The 23,577-nt window shown below is 44.1% G+C and overlaps 1 protein-coding gene across 6 annotated transcripts in view; it reads left to right on the forward strand.

The window, feature by feature from the left end:
- The window catches only part of nfic (nuclear factor I C), a 453,772-nt gene that overhangs the window by 122,625 nt on the left and 307,570 nt on the right, over window positions 1-23,577 (forward strand). The window contains exon 1 of one of the 6 annotated variants that reach the window (XM_033046833.1): window positions 21,345-21,349. The exons of the other annotated variants lie outside the window; for them this stretch is intronic. Coding sequence (XP_032902724.1) covers window positions 21,347-21,349 — 3 coding nt within the window. The 5' untranslated portion in view covers window positions 21,345-21,346. Of the gene's footprint in view, window positions 1-21,344; window positions 21,350-23,577 lie in introns of those variants that run through there. 6 annotated transcript variants of the gene reach the window in all.

Raw genomic sequence — 23,577 nt, forward strand, 5'->3', positions numbered from 1 at the left:
CAGGCAGCATTCTAGTAAACCTCTTCTGCATCCTCTCCAAAGCCTCCACATCCTTCCTGAAATGGGTGACTAGAATAATACTTCAAATACGGCTTAAGCAAAGTCCTATAAAGCTACCACATGACTTCCTGTACCTTGTAAACAGTACCTCGATCAATGAAGGCAAACATTCCATACATCTTCTTTATCATTCTCTCTATCTACGTTGTCACTTTCAGGGACGATGTGCTTGGACCCCAAGATCCCTCAGTACATCACTTTTAAATAGTAAATCGGGGATGAATAAACATTTCTTACATTTCCTTGACCAATATATATCTCCTTTTTCTAACAAGGGGACCAAACCATGATTAATTTCATTATATCTGATCCGTAACCCCAAATTTGATGCACATAATAAATGATCTGTTTTCTCTTTGCCTACTTTACTTAAATTTGTTTACAACTTGTACTTAGATTAAACCAGGAACAACAATTTATAGTTGTAGTACAGGTTGTTCTGCTATAATGCATGTTTCCGTAATACAAATTAGATATTATGATAGTGATGAATTAGGAAATATTATTTGCATTATGTGAGCTGAATTGGCTGTAAACTGAAATTGATCGGGAACCAGAGAACCACTTTAAAGTTACCATGGAAATTAACAATCAGAAAAAAAGCTGTCTTGGATTTAAATAGTATAGGGGGAAAATGGTTTTCATGTAACCTCCCCATAGTAATCAGACCCATCTGAAGAACGCAGGTCAACTTTAACTGAGCCATTTGACTTGAACTTGTGCAAGGATACTCTGTTAAACAATGTAACATTCAACCCTTAGAACTAAATTAACTTGTTGCTACTGAAAAGACCATTACTTTTGAAAACTGTGCAGGAAAATAAACGTTGTTATTGAGAGAGTGAAACTCTCTTCCCCCCCACACACACTATATTTCATATTGACACAGTCATCTTTTCAATAACAACATTTTCTTCTATATGAGGTTGCATTTTATAGGAATACAACCATTGTGTTGGAGCAGCACTATCTGTCTGTGAACATTTTCAAACAAATGCGCTTCAAAACATTAGGACACAAAGTGCTGGAGTAACTCAGCTGATCAGGCAGCATTTCTGGAGAATGGTCTTGGGTGACATTTCGGGTTGAGACCCTTCGTCAGAGCCATGGACTGTGGAATATGCCAGTCCCTCCTCGTACTAAATGATGCCTCACATGGCTAGCATCCCACTCTTCCTTCCAAACACCAACCTCTCGTTCCAGTATTTCTGCTGTGGCCATGGCATTAGTCCTGAATGGGTCATTAACAAATTACACCCTTAGTTTAATACTCTGGGCCTTTGGTGATCACATCGGTTTGAGAAGTTGCCATGTTTTGCTCTGTCACGCAAGGGCCTTGATCTCGCTATTCTGCTTACGAGTCAATTGCCAGGAACTCTAAATATACACTGGGCAAATCAATACAAGAATCAATCAAAATCTCCAGGTTGAGTCAGCATATCAAACAATATGCGGTGTTTTGATGTAAATATATAATAGCAAGTAAATCCTTTTGGTACTAAACAGAGCAGTATTGGATTTCAGAATGTTTGAATATTTATTTGGAAAGCAGATTTTTTTTGGGCCTGGCTGCTATTGCTGGTGGATCACCAAATGTACATCGCTTTGTCCCTGAGGCTTGTATTGCGGTTTCTGTTAGAGACCAGCAGCATGAAAATGGAGCAAAGCACAAAGTGCTGGAGGAACTCAGCAGGTCATCTGTGGAGGGAATGGACAGGTGATGTCTTGGGGCAGGACCCTTCTTCAGACTGTCGATTGTTGATTAATTATTACTGATTTTTTGCCCCGTTGTCACCTTCCACTCAGCTAACAATAAACCCTTCTACATTTCCTTATCATCATCATCCGCTTTGACCCACCTAACCTTTCTATATCTCTCGACTCCCTCCCCCCTGACTCAGTTTGAAGGAGGGTCTCGACCCGAAACGTCACCCATTTCTTCTCTCCAAAGATGCCGCCTCTCCCGCTGAGTTACTCCAGCATTTTGTGCCCTTCTTCAGACTGATGGAAACATAGAGAATAGGTGCAGGAGTAGGCCATTCGGCCCTTCGAGCCAGCACCGCCATTCAAAATGATTATGGCTGCTCATCCAGAATCAGTATCCCATTGGCTATGGCTAGCAAGTGATAGGTGGAGAAACAAGGAACTGTGAATGCTGGCTCTCCAAGGAAGCACAAAATGCTGGAGTAACTCAGCGGGTCAGGCAGCACCTTTGCACCCTGTAGGTAGGTACAGGTGAAGGAGGTTAAATTAGATGAGTGGTGAAAGGCTAGAGATGAAAAGGAGAGAAAGGTATGTCAGATAAGGGGGAAAAAAGGGAGTGAAATGTAAAGCCAGAGAGAGAGGTGGATGGGTAAAGGGGCTGTGGGGGTAAGAGGATGGGATGGTGGGAGAAATGGGTGCACACCAGGATGGGTGGCACAGATGTAGTCAGTGGAGCAAGTCCTTGCCTGGGCAACTGTGGCATGGATTGGGAGCCCAGTGAAGACAGAGCAAAGAGGAACATTGATGCTGGGTTTATTCACTTTAGATGCGTAAGAACCCTGGTTTACTAGTTCTTTCCCACCCTATCCACCCCTTCCACAGGTACTCCACCCTGCAAATGCAGGTGTAACGCACTTAGGTCCTTTTACCTCCTTTCTCGACTCTATCCAGGACCCCAGCAGTCCTTCCAGGTGACACAGAGGTTCACTACCACCTCCTCTAACGTCATCTACTATATCCGGTGTTCCCGACGTGGCCTCCTGCATATCAACAAGACCAAGCATAGACTTGGCGACCGATTTCGCTGAACACTTTGGCCTATTGGATTCCCGGTTACTAATCACTTTAACTAACGACTTTAAATGCTGGGTGCCTGGAACGTGCTATCAGGGGGAGGTGGGAGAGGCAGATATAATGGTGGTGTTTAAGACGCTTTTAGAAAGGCAGATGGATATGCAGGGAATGAAGGGGTATGGATCACATACAGGCAGAGGAGATTATGTAAACCTGGCATCTTATTGAGCATCAACATTGTGGGCCAAAGGGCCTGCCCTATAAAGTTGCATTGCCCAAAATGTCAGCAGTAACTATTCATTGTTTCCCAGACTCGAGCAAGACTTGGTGCAACCTTATGTTTGTGTATATATATTGCTTGATCTACCTGATTATTTCACAGTTTTGTCAACTTGTATATTTTCTCAATGCTAACTTCTGATTTTTTTTGGTGGTGTCAGTCAATCTGTTAGCAAGTCAGTATTGTCTTTATTGATTATTTCTGGGAAATAATTGAAGCAACCGTTTTCCCTTGTGTTAAATTCTTCCAGCAGTTTTATCCTTCATGTGAAAGCTTTCTTGCCAAACCGTGATACTGAATCCACGGTATAGCTGGCATTAACATGTTTTGCTCAGCACTCCTCTTGTCTGCACCCAGCTCTGTAGGTTTTCAGCAACAGTAACAATGCTCTCAGTTACCGCAGCACTTAAGTTAACTACAAGTGTTCAGTCCATTACCTGAAAAACCTTTCTTTAAAGTTGAGACGGAAGGTGGAGAACTAACTGACAGTGCAAAGAGGGAAAAGTGTAAACATTTGCTCTGATTAATGTTACCCTGGGAAATTTATATTGAACTTCCTGACAGAAGTATCTAAAATATATGAGAGGCATAGATAGGGTAGACAATCAGATCCTTTTTCCCAGCGTGGAAATGTCAAAGACTAGAGGCCACTGCTTTAAGGTGAGAGCGGCAAACTTTAAAGGAGATGTGCGGGGCAAGTTTTTTTACACTGAGGATGATGAGTGCCTGGAACACGCTGCTGGTGGAGGCTGATACGATAGTGGCGTTTGAGAAGCTTTTAGATGGGCATATCAGTATGCAGCACATCAGTATGCAGCACATCAGTATGCAGAAAATCGAGGGATATGGATCATAGGCAGGCAGAGAAGAATAGTTTAACTTGGCCATCATGTTCGGCACTGAGTCTGTGGGCGGAAAGGGCCAGATCCTTTGCTGTATTGGTCTATGCTCTATGTTTTATATTACCATGCAGTCGTTCTCTTAAATCCATACCTTAAAAACTATTAAGGGTGGGGGAAATGGGGACAAAATTGAAGTTGACTTCTAACCTGTATGAAACCTCTACAGTGACATATTTAGTCTGCACAAGTGATTTGATGGGAAGAATTGTGGCCTTTTTTAATTGTGGCCTCTGCCTTCACTCCCCATTCCCAGCCAAGCCCAGCTCCCTCAGCTGATACCTCTCTGCCTCTTTTAGCTGTGGGCAGCTAAGATTGACACCAGGAGTTGCAGGCTCCTGTTGCCAAATTTGAAATTAAGTGATTGGGGGTGAAGGCCATGGGTTTTCAAACTCAACTATATCTACGTAACACAGGAAACATATTACTTCCCAATTTGGTTTGGTATGAGTATGTAGAACATAGAACAATGCAGCACAGGAACAGGCCCTTCAGCCCACAATGTCCCTGCTGAACATCATGTCAAGTTAATAATCTCCTCTGCCTGCATGTGATCCAATGGTTCAATGCTACTTTATTGTCACGTGTATGTAGGCAAAGTGAAATTCCTTTTTTTGCATGCAGTTCAGTGAGAATCTTACCACACATAGGTGCAATCATACATGTATAAGAAGAGTGTTAAAAAATAGTACAAAACTCTGAGGCAGTACGCAAGAGTTGCCACGTTTCCAACTTGTATCCTTCCAAGTTTCAAAGTTGCAAAAATGTAGTCTTACTTGGCCACGAAGGCCCATTGTCACGGCGGCAGCACTGGGTCGGAGTTACAGGGTCGGCCTGGCCTGGTGATGTGTCAATGCCCTCCACCGCTGCTCCATGCCGCTGCAGACCGCGTCTGATCCATGCGCTCAGCCACTGGAGCGGCACCTGATCTAATCGAGTTCTCGGCAGCCATATCCTTCCATTCTCTATCTACAAGCCACTTAAGGCTTCGTGCTTGCACCTATCCTACAATATCAAATGTTTATCTCTAAAGGGTTAACCACATTTGTTTAACTCCTTTTGATGAGAGATTTTCTTTTCTTCCTGCCCATTTTATCCATAACTTATGTGGAGAATAAATCAATTGAGACTTTTAAACTTTTATTTCTGAGAATACATTTTCAATTAAATAGCTTGCGTAGGGCTTTCCACTTTCCTGGCAAACTTGCGCAAACTAAACCAGTCAGATCAAGAAGTCGCCGTCTCCAGTGAATTAGTTCATTTCAAGGATGGAAGCACCATGTTTTGTTTATAGGTGCCTGCTCTAGTAGAAAAATTAGTAAGGGACCTGTAGCTAATATCTATCTGATGTGTTGTGCTGGAAGGTGCATAAGCATGGAACAGTACAGCACAGGTACAGGCCCTTAGGCCGACAATTTCCGTGCAGATAATGTTGCCAGGATAAACTAATTTTTGGGGAAGGGTCTCGACTCAAGGCATCGCCCGTTCCTTCTCTCCAGGGATGCTGCCTGTCCCGCTGAGTTGCTCCAGCATTTGTGTCTACCCAGGATGAACTAATTTCTTCTGCCTGCATGTGATGCATATCACTCTATTCTCTCCAATTCCATATGCCTATCTTAAATGCCACTATCATATCTGCCTGCACTATTGCTCCTGGCAGCACATTCCAGGCACCCACTATGTAACAAAAACACATCACCCTTAAGGGCCTGTCCTACGATGCGAGTTCACCCAAGAGCTCTCCCGAGTTTAAAAAAAAAATCAAACTCGTGGTACTTCATCACGAGTATTTTTGTACTCTTGGAAATTTTTCACACTGCTGAAAAAACTTCACGGGTTTCACGAACTTACCGCGTTTCCCGAGTACCTGCCATTAGCATAACGAGCTCCGACGTACTCGCTACGTACATTCTACGTACTTACCATGAGTTTGGGTTTTTTTTTAAACTCGGGAGAGCTCATGGGTGAACTCGCATCGTGGGACAGGCCCTTTACTTTTTACTCGTACGAGCCGCTACGAGACATCCACGAACTCCTACGGACCCGCTACGGACATTCTCCGAGTTCGAATCAGGGGAAAACTCTGGAGAACTCTTGAATTACCTCGTACAGTGGGACAGGCCCTTTAAACCTTGCCCCTCTCACCTTGAAGCTATGCTTGCAAGTCTTTGACACTTCCACCCTGGGGAATAAGGTTTTCGCTGTCCACTCTATCTGTGCCTCTCATTAGATAAGCACAGGGTTATCAGATAAACTCAGCTGTGATTATCCTCACCGATATTGTAAAGCATTAAAGTGAAGGGAGGGAACCAGGTGTAAAGGGGGAAACAAGTTCATTAAAACTTGTCAAAGTTAAAAACTTAAAAAAATAAATCCAAGACTGGAGGGCAAAGCATTAAGGCAGGAGAGTCAAAGTTTAAAGGAGATGTTCGAGGCAGGTTTTTTTTTACACAGATGGTGGGTGTCTGGAATGCGTTGCCAGAGGTGGTGGTGGAGGCAGATATGATAGTGGTCTTGAAGAAACTTTTAGATAGGTACATGGATATGCAGGGAATGGAGGGGTATGTATCACGTGCATTGCAGAGGTGAATGGCTTAACTTGGCAACATGTTCAACACAGACATTGTGGGCTGAAGGGCCTGTTCCTGTGCTGTACTGTTCTGTGTTTATATTCTAAATCAGTGGTAGTCATCCCTGTTGGTAAAAGTAAATGCCAAGGGCAATATGTGTGCTATTTGCTACTTATGGAAAAAAAAAATACCCATCATACACTGAATTGCTATTAATATTGAACATGAAAGACTTCCCTACAGCATAATTCTTTACTCCTGCCCTACTAAAACAAGCTTGATCACGTGTGTCTATCATCATGATTTCAAGGTTTATGTCTCAACTCTAATCTTGTTCTTTTATGAATACCCCAATTCATTAACATCTCTCCAAATGTGACCTTGTCATTTGAGGTAAGCAGTTGGCACGACTTAATTAACATTTTTATAAGCATCCTGTCCTTGGAAATCCTCAACGTGCTTGAGAACAATTGGTCGTAGGGCAAATGTCCCGCTGACACTGGGTGAATAGGTTTAGGTTCATTATTGTCACATGTACCAAGGTACAGTGAAAAGCTTTGCTTTGTATGCTCCGTGGATTGTCACCTTGTCGTGGTGGAGAAGCATGTTTGGTCCCGAGATCCCGAGAGCGATGCCGTCTGGAGCTATGCTCCTGGTAGGGCCACCCATGGCGGTAAGGTCGAGGGGGAGGTCTCTGACAAAGAGCAATCCAGCCAAGACCATAATGGTGGAACAGGTGGAGGATGATGGCCGACCTTAGTGGAGCGTCACAATGGCTGGGAAGGCGGGTGAAGGCTGCAGCAGAAAAGGGTTTCCGGTCGTCTTGGACTCCATGCCACTGGATCCTGACCCAGATCTGTCAAGAACTGTGTGGTGGCTGTCTGTGCACCAGTCTCCCTACGTTAAACAAAGTCATGCACAGGCATCCTCTAACCCTGGAGACACCCATGGTCAGCCATGACCGAAGGGGACCTAAGAGAGAGATCAGACAAGACTATACATAACTACAATGAAGTAATACTCAAGTACTATAGGTAGAGCAAAGGGGAAGATACAGAAAGGGGTGTGTGCTCACACGGGTGGAGGCCAATTGGATAGTATACTAGCTTATGAAGGACCATTCTGAAGCCTAAAAACAGAAGGGAAGAAGCTGTACCTGAGTCTGGTGGTGCACACTTTAAATCTTCTGTACCTCCTGCCTGATGGATGCAGGGAGAAGGAGGAATGACCGGGTGGGACAAGTCTTTGATTATGCTTTCCCGAGGCATCGTGAAGTGTAGATGTTGTCATTGGTGTGGAGTTTGATCTGCGTGATGGACTGGGCTACATCTCGGGAAGAGTTGCTCCTAAACCAAGTTGCGATGCAACCCAACAGTACGATTTCTATGGAGCACCTGAAGAAGTTAGTAAGAGTCATTGGAGACATGCTGAAATGATTCCATCTCCTGAGGAAGAAGAGGCATTGCTGTGCCTTCATGGTTGTCCAAGACAGATGATTGGTAGTATTAACTCCAGCTCTCAACTATTTCCATTTCAGCATTATTGATGCTGATAATGGCATGTACTCCACCATTCTTCCTGAAGTCGATGACTAGCTAGATTAGGGGATCAATATTTGCATGCACTAGCTGAGGGATGCATATTGCACTACACATTGGACATATTTCTTGGCTCTTCTTCCATTAATCTCACTCATAATTAATAGGGAAAAAAAGCCCTGTACAACCTGTTACTTTGGAATGAAGAAAAATTCACCTAGTATGCAGGAACTGCAGGGACTGATCACATGCAGGCAGGGGAGATAAAAGTGCAGGGAAGCTTTATCAGAATGTTGCCTGGACTTTTGGGCCTGTGCTAAAAGGAGAGATTATATAGAGTTTAAGAAGGAACTGCAGATGCTGGAAAATCGAAGGTAGACAAAAGTGTTGGAGAAACTCAGCGGGTGCAGCAGCATCTATGGAGCGAAGGAAATAGGCAACATTTCGGGCCAAAACCATTCTTGGTGTGCAGGAGGCTGAGGAGTGATCTTACAGAGGTGTATAGACTCAGAAGGAAAATAGATAGGGTGAATGCACAGGATCTTTTCCCTGCAGGGTAGGGAAATCAAGAACATGAGGCTAAAGTTGAGAGGGGAAAAGATTAATAGAAACTGACGGGCAGGTTTTTCACTCAGGCAGTGCTAGGTATATGGAACGAGCTACCAGAGGATGTGGGTACTATAACAACATTTGGTCAGCTCCATGGATAGGAAAGCTTTAGGATGTGGATGTACAAAGTAAATTGACAGAAAACTTTATTTTAAATGTTGAATAGGTCAGGAAGACGCATTATTGGTAAAAATGCGGAATACAAGCTTAAATTGTGCCATATGTCAGGCAAATGGGACTAGTCTGCGTGAGGCTTGGACGAGTTGGGCCGAAGGGCTGATTTCTGTGCAGTATGAGTCACAATGTTCAACTATTACACCAGGTGACCTGGTGAATAAAGCCAGCTTGAGAAAAAGCTTCCTAATTCTGAAGTTTGAACTGTAATTGCTAGAATCAAGAATATAATGTGACAGTCCAGTTGTTGCACTCTCACTGAAAAATATTTGTACCGTTGCAGATTGGAAACTAATTTGTGGCATTCTTTGGGCATCATGAACAACAGCATTTGGATCATCTTGCAGCCTGAGCTGATCTGGGTTTGGAGATAATAACACCAATAGTGGTACAACAAACAATCTAATGGAGGAGACATAAGGAACTGCAGATTCTGGAAACTTGTGCAAAGCACAAAGTACCAGAGTAACTCTGCGGATCAGGCAGCATCTCTGGAGGGAATGGCTAGGAATGGGGTTTCGTGTTGGGGTTCTTCTTCAGACTGATTGTATTGAGGGGAGGGGGGGAGGGGTGGGGGGGAGTTAGAAGAAAGGTGGGGGCAGAACAAAGCCTGATGAGTGATAGGCGACACAGGTGAGACAGAAGGGTGCAGTTAGGGGTGCACGGGAAAGTTTAAAATGTGGGGGGAAGGGGATATCACTTGAAATCTGAGATTTCAATGTTCATACCATTGGGCAGTAGGGTACCCAAGCAGAATATGAGAGGTCACAGAATCGGATGGAGGAGCTCAGTGCATTAAACAGCATCCAAGGGGGGTGAGGGAGGTGGAGAAAGGAATTTCGGATTGAATCTCGACATCAGGGCCCATCTTTCATCCCCCACCGAGTAAACAGAGTGCACAGAGCCTTTTTTACGGAATAGAATTGAGAACCAGCGAACATAGATAGAGGGATGTGGGCCAATCAAGGGAAGGTTCATAAGCTCATGTTCTAGGTGCAGAATTAGGCCATTCGGCCCATCAAGTCTATTCCGCCATTCAACCATGGTCTATCTTTCCTCCTCAATCCCATTCTCCTGCCTTCTCCTCATAACCCCTGATACCTGTACTGATCAAGAATCTATCAATCTCCACCTTAAAAATATCCATTAACGTGGCCTCCACAGACTTCTGTGGCAATTAATTCCACTTGGCTGGCATGGATGAGTTGGGCCGAAGAGCCTGTTTTCATGCTGTATGACTCTAAAACCCTACACAGATACAGCTTGGCCTGCTGTGTTCCTCCAGCAGATTGCTTGTTGCTCCAGATTCCAGCATCTGCAGTCTCTTGTGTTTGCAAAAGCGCTGGTGTTGTCCTTGACCTCAAAGGCAGCTCCTCACACAGGACGAGTGATCACGTTGGCACGATGGCACAGCGGTAGTGTTTCTTCCTTATAGCCCTTTCAGCGCCAGAGACTCTGGTTCGATCCCGACTATGGGTGTGTCACTATAGAATTTGCATGTTCTCCCCGAAACCGAGATCTTCGGTTTCCTCCCACACTCCACGATGTACAGGTTTATAGGTTAATTGGCTTAGTGTAAATGTACATTGTCCCTAGTGTGTGTAGGATAGTGATAATGTGCGGGGTTCATGGTCGGCATGGAATCGATGGGCTGAAGGGCCTGTTTCCGCTCTGTAAATCGAAACTAAACTAAATCTCTAAACTAAACTTTGGCTAGAAGCCTCCCTTTCTCTGATATCCGACAATGTTCAACATCAGTACAGCCTTTCTTGGCACCAAACACCCCTGCTGTGTTCAGCGTGATTGGGCAGCCCAACACACTTGCAGCACACCTGGAAACTAGATGCACACATTTCCTAATTAATTATTTAAACATTACACATTGTGCTAAATATAAATGCGCATACACATCTGATTAAAATAGAAGTTGAAATAAGCAGGTATTAGAAAAGCATTGAAAACGTTTCATGTTTTGAAATTTTCATGTAAAGTTCATTCTTTTCTAGGGAGGTGGATTGCCTTCAGTTTGTTTGGATTTAACTTGGCACAGAACTGCTGCCTCACAGTGTCAGAGGGGTTCGATCCTGACCTCGGGTGCTGTCCGTGTGAGGAGTTTGCAGATTCTCCCTGTGACCTTGTAGGTGTCCTCTGGGTGCCCCGGTTCCCTCCCACTTCCCAAAGGCATGCGGGTTTGTAGGTTAATTGCCCCTAGTCTGTAGGGAGTGGATGGGAAAGTGGAATAACATTGAACTAGTGTGAATGGGTGATTGATGGTCGGTGTAGACTCGGGGTGGGCTGATGGGCCCGTGTCCATGCTGTATCTCCAAATGAAACTCAATTAAAATCTCACTTACAACCAGGTACAGAGGCTCCCCAGGTTATGGACTTGCAGAAATCCAACTTTGTTCAGAGTCACCCAGACATGTTTGAAGCTAGATCTACAGGTAGATAGATCTGCTACAACTTGATAGTTGTGTCCCATGAAAACCTCCATTATAGAAAATCGCATTATAAAAATAATTGTGTCTTGGAATTAGGGGTAAGAGAGATTCAGACTTGCAATAGCAACGTTTTAACCCCAGAGAATTTTTGTAAATGGCGGTCTTTTTAATAACTAAGTTTATTTTGCGACTGCTAACCAACAATACTAAACTGGCCCAAAATGCTGGAGTAACTCAGCGGGCCAGGCAGCATCTCTGGAGAGAAGGAATGGGTGATGTTTCGGGTCGAGACCCTTCTTCAGACTGAAACGTCACCCATTCCTTCTCTCCAGAGATGCTGCCTGACCCGCTGAGTTACTCCAGCAATTTGTGTCTACCTTCGATTTAAACCACCATCTGCAGTTCTTTCCTGCACAATACTAAAGGCTGTATGTTACATTGTTTCATTGAGTATCATCGCAAAAGTGTCAATAGAAGCAATTGCTTGTCATTAAATAGCCTCTAGCGGTGAAACTGACAGACTGTTTTATTAAGTGAAACTGGTGCCTGATTACTGCAGGGGTATTACATGGACGTTTTTATCCCCCAAGACCTTTTTTTTTCAATCGCAGCAGTATAGTTGCTGCCTTAAGGGCCTGTCCCACGAGCATGCGACCTGCATGCGGCAAGCGCGACCAAACCGGAAGCGGGGGCCGCGCGGAGGTCGAGTGAGTGATGTGAAGTTCGAGCGAAGTCCGCTGGATGTTCGTGTATAACGTACGGCGTCAAGACGCTGTGTACGGCGTTGAGACGCTGCGCACGACCGTCGAGGCGGTGCCGTGCGGAATTTTTGAACACGGTCAGTTTTTCGGAGCCCCGCACGATGTCGGGACCAGCTCCGCTCAACTCCATACGGCTCCGGCGATCGAAGTGGGACCGGCCCCGCGAGGCCGTACGGCTCAAGCGACCATGTTAGGTCGTGCTTGCCGCATGGAGTCGCATGCTCGTGGGACAGGCCCTTTACAGCGCCAGCGACCCGGGTTTGATCCTGACCACAGGTGCTGTCTGTATGGTGTTTGTACGTTCTCCCTGTGGCCTGCGTGGGTTTACTCTGGGAGCTCTAGTTTCCTCCCACACTCTAAAGACGAACAGGTTTGTAGGTTAATTGGCTTGGTAAAATTGTAAATGATCCCTTATGTGTAGGATAGTGTTAGTGTAGTTTAAAATAATGTGGCACTTGCTAGTAACTAGTCGTTACTGCCACAGACATCAAGCCATTGTGTACTGCAATCTGTTCTCCACTGTTGGAATAAAGCGCGGCTCTAAAGAGCTAATCTTTGAAATACCGAGCATACTTCAAAATTGCAGAGAGAGTGGATGGAGCCCAGTCCAGCAAACACACCTGCCTCTCCCCCATTGCCTCCATCTACACCACGCTGCCTTGGGAAAACAGACAACATAATCAAAGAGCTTTCCCACCCCAGTCATTTCTCTTTCCTCTGCTGCCTTTAGACAGGATACAGAGGTTTGAAAAGCATGCACCACCAGACTCAGGAAAAGCTTCTTCCCCTCTGTTATCAGGCTTCCGAATGGTCCTTCCATGAGCTAGGGCACAGTCTGATTCTCCAACCTACTTCATTGTGGACATTGGACTTTGTCCCTGGAAATGTTGCCCTACAGTGCTGAGAACTATATTCCGCACTCTCTATCTTTCTCTGTGCTCTATCTATTGTACTTCAGTTTGGCTTAATTGCATTTGCGTATGATACTATCAGATTCAATTGGGTCGGATGCAAAACAAAGCTTATTACTGTATCTCGGTGCATGTGACAATCATAAACCTAAACCAAATAATGTTCAGTCACAGTCAGAGAACCTAATGTTCTGAGGTTAGATTTTTCCACTGGGACGCAGACAGAGTTGGTGTTTGCTTTATGATGTGGTATCATGGAATAAAACGCCCCACTAGCATGAGACAGAGCACTGCTGCTGGGCAGTGGAAAATAAGGCGTTAGGAACAGAAGTTCGAGAGAAACTGCAGGCTAAAGTTAATTAACTAGCAAGTACACTGTGCATCCCATAAGAGTTCATATTCTATGCAAGCACAGCCTAAGATTATGGAAGTGCTTTAGCACAATGTTGTCAAGTTGCTTCACAATGCCATTTCAAGACATTGTGTTTCTATGACAGTTTAAGGTTTGGGTTCATTATTGTCACATGTACCAAGGTGCAATGAACAGCTATGTTTTGCCAAACAGATCAGATATACCCAACATAGATACAATCTGTTCAAACTCTTACAATACAAAGTGCAGAATATAGTTTTCAACATTGTAGTGCACCAGTTCAATAGACAGACTAAAGTGTCCACAAATGGAATAGAAGTGAATCGGACTGTACCGTAGCTTATGGATGGACCGTTCACAAGGCTGAAAACAAGAGGGGAAGTATCTCTTCCTGAGTCACGAAGTATCTCTTCCTGATGCATGTTTTCAAGCTTCTGTACCTTCTGCTGGATGGGAGCAAGGAAAAGAAGGAATGACTGGGGTGGGCCAAGTTTTTAATTATGTTGGCTGCTTTTCTGAGCATGAGGTGTAGATGATGGAAATGATGGAAAGTAGGTACCTAGGTACAGTAAAATTTATTTTTTCCGTACAGTTTAGTAAAAACAACACTTAAGTGCAAGAGTGTTAGAATAGTAGATTCCACTGTATTGTCTGTGTAATGGGCTGGGCTACATCCTCAACTCTCTGGAAAAACAGAGAATGCTGTGACTTCTTAACAACTCTCAGATGCAGGTGAAGTATCAGGATTCAGATCCTGTTAACGGAGAAAGGAATTGTGGATAAATGTACACAGTTGAGACTGAAATCATTCGTATGTTTAAATGAAATGTGCTGCGACTTTTAGAGCCAAATGAAATTCATCTGGAGAGAATTTAATTCAGAAAATAACTTTTGTTCTATTTCTTTAATTCTAAAATAAAGAACATAGAACAGTACAGCACTGGAACAGGCCCTTCAGAGAAAGGATAGGTGACGTTTCAGGTCGTGACACTCTTTCAGATTAGAATGACATACAGTGGCTTGCAAAAGTATTCATACCCCTTGAACTTTTCCACATTTTGTCACGTTACAACCACAAACGTAAATGTATTTTATTGGCATTTTATGTGATAGACCAACACAAAGTGGCGCATAATTGTGAAGTGGAAGGAAAATGATACATGGTGTTCAAATTTTTTTACAAATAAAAAACTGAAAAGTGTGGCGTGCAAAGGTATTCAGCCCCCTTTACTCTGATACCCCTAAATAAAATCCAGTGCAACCAATTGCCTTCAGAAGTCACCTAAATAGTAAACAGAGTCCACTTGTGTGTAATCTAATCTCAGTATAAATACAGCTGTTCTGTGAAGGCCTCAGAAGTTTGTTAGAGAACATTAGTGAACAAACAGCATCATGAAGCCCATGGAACACACCAGACAAGTCAGGGATAAAGTTGTGGAGAAGTTTAAAGCAGGGTTAGGTTATAAAAAAATATCCCAAGCTTTGAACATCTCACGGAGCACTGTTCAATCCATCATCCGAAAATGGAAAGAGTATGGCACAACTGCAAACCTACCAAGACATGGCCGTCCACCTAAACTGACAGGCCGGGCAAGGAGAGCATTGATCAGAGATGCAGCCAAGAGGCCCATGGTAACTCTGGAGGAGCTGCAGAGATCCACAGCTCAGGTGGGAGAATCTGTCCACAGGACAACTATTAGTCGTGCACTCCACGAATCGGGCCTTTATGGAAGAGTGGCAAGAAGAAAGCCATTGTTGAAAAAAAGCCATAAGAAGCCCCGTTTGCAGTTTGCCATAAGCCATATGGGGGACACAGCAAACATGTGGAGGAAGGTGCTCTGATCAGATGAGACCAAAATTGAAGTTTTTGGCCTAAATGCAAAACGCTATGTGTGGCGGAAAACTAACACTGCACATCACCCTAAACACACCATCCCCACTGTGAAACATGGTGGTGGCAGCATCATGCTGTGGGGATGCTTTTCTTCAGCAGGGACAGGGAAGCTGGTCAGAGTTGATGGGAAGATGGATGGAGCCAAATACAGGGCAATCTTGGAAGAAAACTTGTTAGAGTCTGCAAAAGACTTGAGACTGGGGCGGAGGTTCACCTTCCAGCAGGACAACAACCCTAAACATACAGCCAGAGCTACAATGGAATGGTTTAGATCAAAGCATATTCATGTGTTAGAATGGCCCAGTCAAAGTCCAGACCTAAATCCAATTGAGAATCTCTGGCAAGACTTGAAAATTGCTGTTCACAGACGCTCTCCATCCAATCTGACTGAGCTTGAGCTATTTTGCAAAGAAGAATGGGCAAAAATGTCAGTCTCTAGATGTGCAAAGCTGGTAGAGACATACCCCAAAAGACTTGCAGCTGTAATTGCAGTGAAAGGTGGTTCTACAAAGTATTGACTCAGGGGGGCTGAATACTTTTGCACGCCACACTTTTCAGTTTTTTATTTGTAAAAAAATTTGAAAACCATGTATCATTTCCCTTCCACTTCACAATTATGCACCACTTTGTGTTGGTCTATCACATAAAATCCCAATAAAATACATTTGCGTTTGTGGTTGTAACGTGACAAAATGTGGAAAAGTTCAAGGGGTATGAAAACTTTTGCAAGCCACTGTATATTCTTCAGAATATAAGAATGGTCCAGACTCAAAACAACACCTAGACATGTTCTCCAGAGGTTGCCCGACCCGCAGAGTGACTCCAGCACTTTGTGTCCTTTTAACCTCGATTGTTGCCTGTACATTCTTTATATTCAATCAGTACAGCTGCCATTGCCAATGTATTGTTAAAAAAAGAAATTCAGCAACACCACAAATCTTGTCTGCCTTTTAGTTATGTTTCTTTTTTAATACTACTTATTCAGTCATTCCTGGTTTTGCTAACTAAGAAGGCTGCGTACAATTAAATAGTGAGCAGTGGTCTGTGCAAACTTCTCCATAGAGTGAAATGAAACCTCACAACCCACAACCACCACAGGTATGTGTAGGCGATGAACTCAGCATCTTGAGTGGGGTTTCCTACAATACAAACTCTTTCATACATATCCCTTCCACCGCAAACATTTTGAACAAAACAAAGCTAAATATTTTTATAGGTTTAGCTTGAATTGACTGCTGGTTCCCCCTCAGTGTGAATGCCGGAGGAGGTGGAGCCACCATAGTAATATTACATTGCGTAACTTTCTTTAACCCATGTCTCTCTGACTCCCGCACTGAGGTCATAAGGTCATAAGGAATACGAGTAGAATTAGGCTATTCGGCCCATCAATTCTATTCCGCCATTCAATCATGGCTGATCTATCTCTCCTGCCTAATCCTATTCTCCTGCCTTCTCCCTCAGTCAAAGTATCCTTTATTGTCATTCAGACCTTTCGGTCTGAACGAAATTTTGTGCCTTGCAGTCATACATATAATAAAAATAACAAAAACACACAATAAACACAAATTTAACATCCACCACAGTGAGTTCACCAGGCACCTCCTCACTGTGATGGAAGGCAAAAGTCTTAAGGTATATGTCTCTTCCCTCCTTGTTCTCCCTCTGCGCTGAGGAAGCTGTTGTTGCAGGAGCTCCGGAAAAACAGCTCCTATAACCTCTGTCACCTGTACTAATTAAGAATCTATCTATCTCTGCCTTAAAAATATCCACTGACTTGGCCTCCACAGCTTTCTGTGGCAAAGAATTCCACAGATTCACCACCCTCTGACTAAAGAAATTTCTCCTCACCTCCTTCATAAAAGAATATCCTTTAATTCCGAGGCTAAGACCTCTAGCCCTAGACTCTCCCACTGGTGGGAACATCCTCTCCACATCCACTCTATCCAAACCTTTCACTATTCTGTATGTTTCAATGAGGTCCCCCCTCATTCTTCTAAACTCTAGTGAGTACAGGCCCAGTGCCGACAAACGCTCATCATAGGTTAACCTTCTCATTCCTGGGATCATTCTTGTAAACTATCGAACGATTTGTCATCAAAGGAGAAGGGTAACTTGTTCTCCGAGGAGAGCTGATGCCACATTACAAGTTGGTATTGGTTTATTGTCAGAGTCATGGAGTTGTACAGAACAGAAGCAGGCCCTTCAAGCCAACTTGCCCATGCTGACCAAGATGCCCCGTCTATACTAGTCCCACCTGCCTGAGATTGGCCCATAACCCTCTCGGCCTTCCTTATCCACGTATCTGTCCAAATGTCTTTTAAATGTTGTTATATAGCCCATCTCAGCTACATCCTCTGTCACCCTGTTCCACACTCACCACCCTCTGTGTGAAAAAGTTTCCCCTCAGGTTCCTATTAAACCTCTCCCCTCTCACCTTCATTGTATGTCCTCTGGTTCTTGACTCCCCTACTCTGGGTAAAAGACTGTATTTGGACAAAATACTCTGTATTATTGTCATGTGTACCAAGGTAAAGTGAAAATATTTTGTTTGCATGCTGTGCGATTAAATCAGTTCCTCCTTTAGACGAGTACAATCTTCTGTATGATTCCTAAGTTGCTGAATAAATGCTGATATTAAGGTGTGTTACTGCACATTCTCTATGTGTTTGTTTTTCAGCTGAGTACCATTCAGGTTTTTGATATAGGTTACTTTTACAGGTTGCTTAGATACAGTAGAGTGTCAGTTGCAAATAGGTGTTTAAGAGGCTTTTGGATAGACACAAGGAAGTGCAGGGAATAGAGACAAGAAATGTATTTGCAGCTTTCCCAGGGGGGCAGGAGCGGGGGGAAGGTAAGGCTCGGGGGGCGAGGGGAATATAGATCCATACAGTGTGGAAACAGGCCTTTCAGCCCGACTTGTCCACGTTGGCCAACATGCCCCATCTATACTAGTCCCACCTGCCTGCGTTTGGCCCATATCCCTCTAAACCTATCCTATCCATGTACCTGTCTAAATGTTTCTTAGACATTGCGGTAATATCTCTGAGGTGAGTCAGTATCCTGAGGCCAGAAATGTTAACTTCATCACTAAATAAGGAAAGGATGGCGGTAGCTGATTTGCGCAACACACTAAGTTGTCAGGACACGTACCAGGATCAGTGATGGACAGCAGCTCCCTTATTTCATAGATGCCACGTGACGTTGAATTAACTGGGCTATCTGGGAAGTTCTGCATTAATGCCTCCTAAAGGTTATGTTAATCATTTAACATCATTTGTTTACCTTCATTAAACTCTTCCACCCATCATTATATTTTGTCACCTCCTTATCAAGCCTAACATAATTCAGGTCACTGCCCCATGAACTCCTATATTGCTATCTAGAGTGAACACTTTTAGTTTACACAAAGTGGATCTAATCTGTTCTGACTTGCTTTACAGAAGCATCTTCCTATCTGATCTGCCATCTTTATAACTGCCAATCACTGATTTGATGATTTTTTTGTCTTTTTTACTTCCAGCCTCTACTAATGGATCACTTTCACCTTCATGATGCCTTTAGTTTAGTTTAGAGATACAGCACATAAACAGGCCCTTCGGCCCACCATGTCCGCGCTGACCAGCGATCCCCGTACACTAGCACTATCCTACACACTAGGGACAATTTAAAATTTCTTAACCACAGCCAATTAACCTACAAACCTATACGTCTTTGGAGTGTGGGAGGAAACTGGAGCATCCGGGGAAAACCCATGCAGTCACTGGGAGAATGTACAAACTCCGTACAGACAGCACCCAAAGTCATCATCGAGCCCGGGTCTCTGGCGCTGTAAGACAGCAACTCTAATGCTGCACCACTGTGCCGTCCAACAGACAGATGGTGTTCTGTGTCAGGACTTTGGGGTTTAGTTTATTATTTTGGATTTAATTTAGTTTTAACCACATGAAGATCATCTTCCATATCTCATCTATTTAATTGCTTCAATTCTCTCTGTACGAATGGGGACCTCCCAAGTGGTTTTATGCCAGCATTATGTTAAATAAGGCTATGAGAGGGACCCTGTTCCCTATCATTAATCAATAGGGTGCCACAGTGTTGCAGCTGGTAGAGCTGCTGCCTCACAGCACCATAGATCCAGGTTCATTTCTTCTCTCTGTTGCTGTCTGTGTGGAGTCTGCACGTCCTCTCTGTGACCGCATGGGTTGCCTCTGAGTGCTTTGGTTTCCACCCTCATCCCAAAGACATGGAGGTTGGTAGGTTGATTGGCCACTATAAATTGCCCTGAGTGTGCAGGTGAGAAGGAATCTGAGGCAGTTACCAGCGCAAAGGATCTAACTGTGTTTGCAAGGCTTCACATATTATTATTTAGTATAGCCTTTGTTCTGCTCCTCTGTTTATAGACACAGTGATAGTCATACAACATGGGGGAAAAAGCCCTTTGGCCCAACTCGTCCATGCTGACCAAAATGCCCTTTCTAAGCTAGTCCCATTTGCCTGCATTTGGTCCATATCTCTTCAAACTATTCCTATCCATTTTAAGGTGAGGTAGGGAATGATTTAATAGGATCGTGAGGGGTAACTTGTTTTATGGGTCATATTATATGGTACAAAGGCCTCATCTCGTAGTTCTTTTCACCTGCTGTGATTTAATTGTGTTCTTGTATTCACATCTTAATTAATATTCCTCCAACAGTATCTAGGAATTTAAAATAGTTACAACATGGTGGGTGTCCAGCTGCCGGAGGAGGTAGTTGAGGCAGATACCATCATAACATTTAAGGGACACTTTGGATGGGTAAGTGGATAGGATAGGTTTTGAGGGATATGGTCCAAGTGCAGGCAGGTGGGACCAGTGTAGATGGACATATTGGTTGGTGTGGGCAAGTTGTTCCGAAGGGCCAGTTTCCATGTTATATGACCCTATGATTATCTGTCCAAGTGTCCTATAAATGTTCTTATTGTAACTGCTTCAACTACCTCCTCTGGCAGCTCATTCCACATACTCACCATGTTGTAACTATTTTAATGTCCTTGATAATGTTGGAGGAATATTAATTAAGATGAGAATATGAGAACACAATTAAATCACAGCAGACCACCTAACCCCTCATGCCTACACCAGTTGCTCTAGCCCAGGGCCTCAACTCTCCTCTGTGCCAGATCTCTTTTGTCCTCTGTCCCCTGGTCGTTCAAAAGATGATCTGCCTCCACTTTAATATTCCTGGCCTTCTCAACTCTGGGATTGAGTATTCCAGAGCTTCACTATCCTTTGTCAAAAGAACTCCGAGATGAGGCCTTTGCTGAGTTTAACACAAGGCTCTGGAGGAACCCAGCAGTTCAGGCGGCATCTGGGGAGGGAATGGATGGACGACATTTCTGGTAGTCAGACTCAAATGTCTTCTTGAGTCAGACTTAAATGTCATCTGTCCCGCTGAGTTCCTCCAGCACTTTGTGTTCTGCTCAAGATTCTTCATCTGCAGTTTCTTGTGTTTCCACTTTGCCAGGATTTCCCGGTATTAATATGAATCCCTGACACCGTTAGTTATTGAGCCAAAATAGGACGGGTTTGAAGGAAAACTGATGAGTGAGTCTCCTGGGACCAAGCCCACACATTTACCTCTTTGTAAGCCAACATTCCCTGAATTCCACAAGGAAATTCTTGGGTCATGTGCGTGCCACAGATCAGTGGTTTTTGATCCGTTACAAAGAGGAGATTGCTAAAAGTCCTGCAAAATACTTGGAAACTCAGGGTGTTGTGTGATCCAGCAGATTATTTATTTCAGTACCTAGATTCACAGTTCTGATAGAAATATTTTATCTTTCCAACACGGGAACCAAGTTCAAATAGCCCCAGTGATAGATTTGCAAAGCACAGCACTCAATTTAACATAAAACAGGCTCATAGAGCCTTACAACATAGCAACAGGCCCTTTGGCCCAACTTGCCCACACCGGCCAATGTGTCCCATCTACACTGGTCCCATATGCCTGCTTTTGGCCCATATCCCTCTAAACGTGTCCTATCCATGTACCACTCTAAATGTTTCTTAAACATTGCAATGGTATGTTTCGATCGTATGATTGTCGATGGATCAATTGTAATCATGTATTGTCTTTCTGCTGACTGGTTAGCATGCAACAAAAGCTTTTCACTGTACCTTGGTACACGTGACAATAAACTGAACTGAGTACCTGCCTCAATTGCCTTCTCCGGCAGCTTGTTACAAACACCTACCACCCTTGGTGTGAAAAAGTTACCCCTCCGATTCCTATTAAATCTCTCCACCCTCACCGTAAACTTGATTCCCCTATTCTGGGCAAGAGACTCTGTGCGTCTACCCGGTATATTCCACTCATGATCTAATGCCCCAGTCCCACTTAGGAAACTTGAACGGAAACCTCTGGAGACTTTGCGCCCCACCCAAGTTTTCCTTGCGGTTCCCGGAGGTTCCCGGAGGTTTTTGTCAGTCTCCCTACCTGCTTGCACTACCTGCAACCTCCGGCAACCACCTGTAACCTCTGGGAACCGCACGGAAACCTTGGGTGGGGCGCAAAGTCTCCAGAGGTTTCCGTTCAGGTTTCCTAAGTGGGACAGGGACATTATTTATACACCTCCATAAGTTCACAAATAAAAAGTAAATACATCCAAAACAGGTTTGATGGGCTGAATGGTCTATAGTCAGTTTGAAGGTTTAGGTGGCTGTGTAAGGTTCAAGCTTTTGTATCTTTAGCCTGATGAGAGGGGAGGGGGGGATGACTGGGGTGAGAGAGGTCTTTAATTATGTTGGCTAAATTAGTGTGCATGGAACTAGAATCACCTGGAACCCCTCTCACCTGTATCCACCTATCGTTTGCCACTATTGTCCCATCCCAAACTCTATTTGTTAACTTGCTTCCCCCTACCCCATTCCAATCAGACTGCAGAAGGGTCCCAACCAGAAATCTTGTCTGTCCATTTTCCTCCCCAGATGCTGGTGACCCACTGAGTTCTTCCAGCACTTTGTGTTTTGTTCAAGCGTCCAGCATCTGCAGTTCCTTGTGTCTCCAACTGGAGTGCATGCCTTCCTTGTTGCCACTCGTTTCACTGCGGAGATCAAAGGCCCAAACCCACTGCAGTGATCTTTAATTCTCGGTTTCACCAAGATATTAGGTCACCAATGCAGAAGTTTTGCAAGACTTCAAAATCCTGTTAAATTTCCTTAAAATGAAAGAGGAGAATAAACATGGAGAAGTTCTGCAAAGTTGCCTGTGTTCAGCATTTGAGAACAGTTGTCTGGGGTGGGAATTCCCCTATAGATTAAGCGTGACTGGCTTGGGGTTGAGATCATGTCTGACCAAATTGTTTAAAGTGAGCTTATGAGCGCAGTGCAGCTGATGTAGTCAGTATGGACATCAGTCTAGTCTTTAATATGGGAGATTGGTTCAAAGAGTTCCAGGCCATGGTATCCAAGGCTATTTGGGCAGTTGGATCCCAAACTGGCTTTATGATAGAGAGTGATGATGAAGGGTTGGTATAGAGACCGGAAGCCTTAAGAACAGGTGCTAAGATTCCTATCAGAAAACAGGCCCTTCGCCCCAGGACATCCATGCCAATCACCCATTCACACTAGTTCTTTCTCATGTACTCCAAATACTCCAGTGGCAATTTGCAGAGGCCAATTAACCTACAAACCCGCACATCTGTGGGATGTGAGAGGAAACCTGAGCACCAGCTGGAAACCCATGCGGCCACATAGAGAACGTATAAACTTCACACAGTGCCCGAGGTCAGGATTGAACCCGGGCTCTCTGATGCTGTGAGGCAGCAACTCAACCAGCTGTGCCACTATGCCACCCTAACCATTTGGGGGTATTGTAGGAATGTAATTAATATGTTTGCAGATGACATGAACATTGGTGGTTCAGTTGATGTGGTGGAGGTGAGCCAGGTTAAAAGAAGGGCCTCTCAGAGACTAGGTTCTATCCTGATCTTGAGTGCTGTCTGTGTGGAGTTTGCAAGTTCTCCCTATGACTGCCGAGGTTTCCTCTGCTTTCTCTCCCCTTCCCAAAGATGTGCAGGTTTGTAGATTAATTGGCCTGTGTAAAAATGTTCCCTCGTGTGTAAGGAGTGGATGAGAAAGTAGGACAACATAGAACTTGTGTGAACAAGTGACCGATGGTTAGTGTAGACTCATTGGGCCGAAGGGCCTGTTACCATGCTGTATCTCTAAACTAAGACATTGATTTGTTGGTAAAATGGTCAGAACAATGGTAGATGCAATTTAATCCAGATAAGTGCAAGATAATGCTT

This window comes from Amblyraja radiata, chromosome 29 (genome assembly GCF_010909765.2).
Source record: "Amblyraja radiata isolate CabotCenter1 chromosome 29, sAmbRad1.1.pri, whole genome shotgun sequence".
Classification (NCBI taxonomy): Eukaryota; Metazoa; Chordata; class Chondrichthyes; order Rajiformes; family Rajidae; genus Amblyraja; species Amblyraja radiata.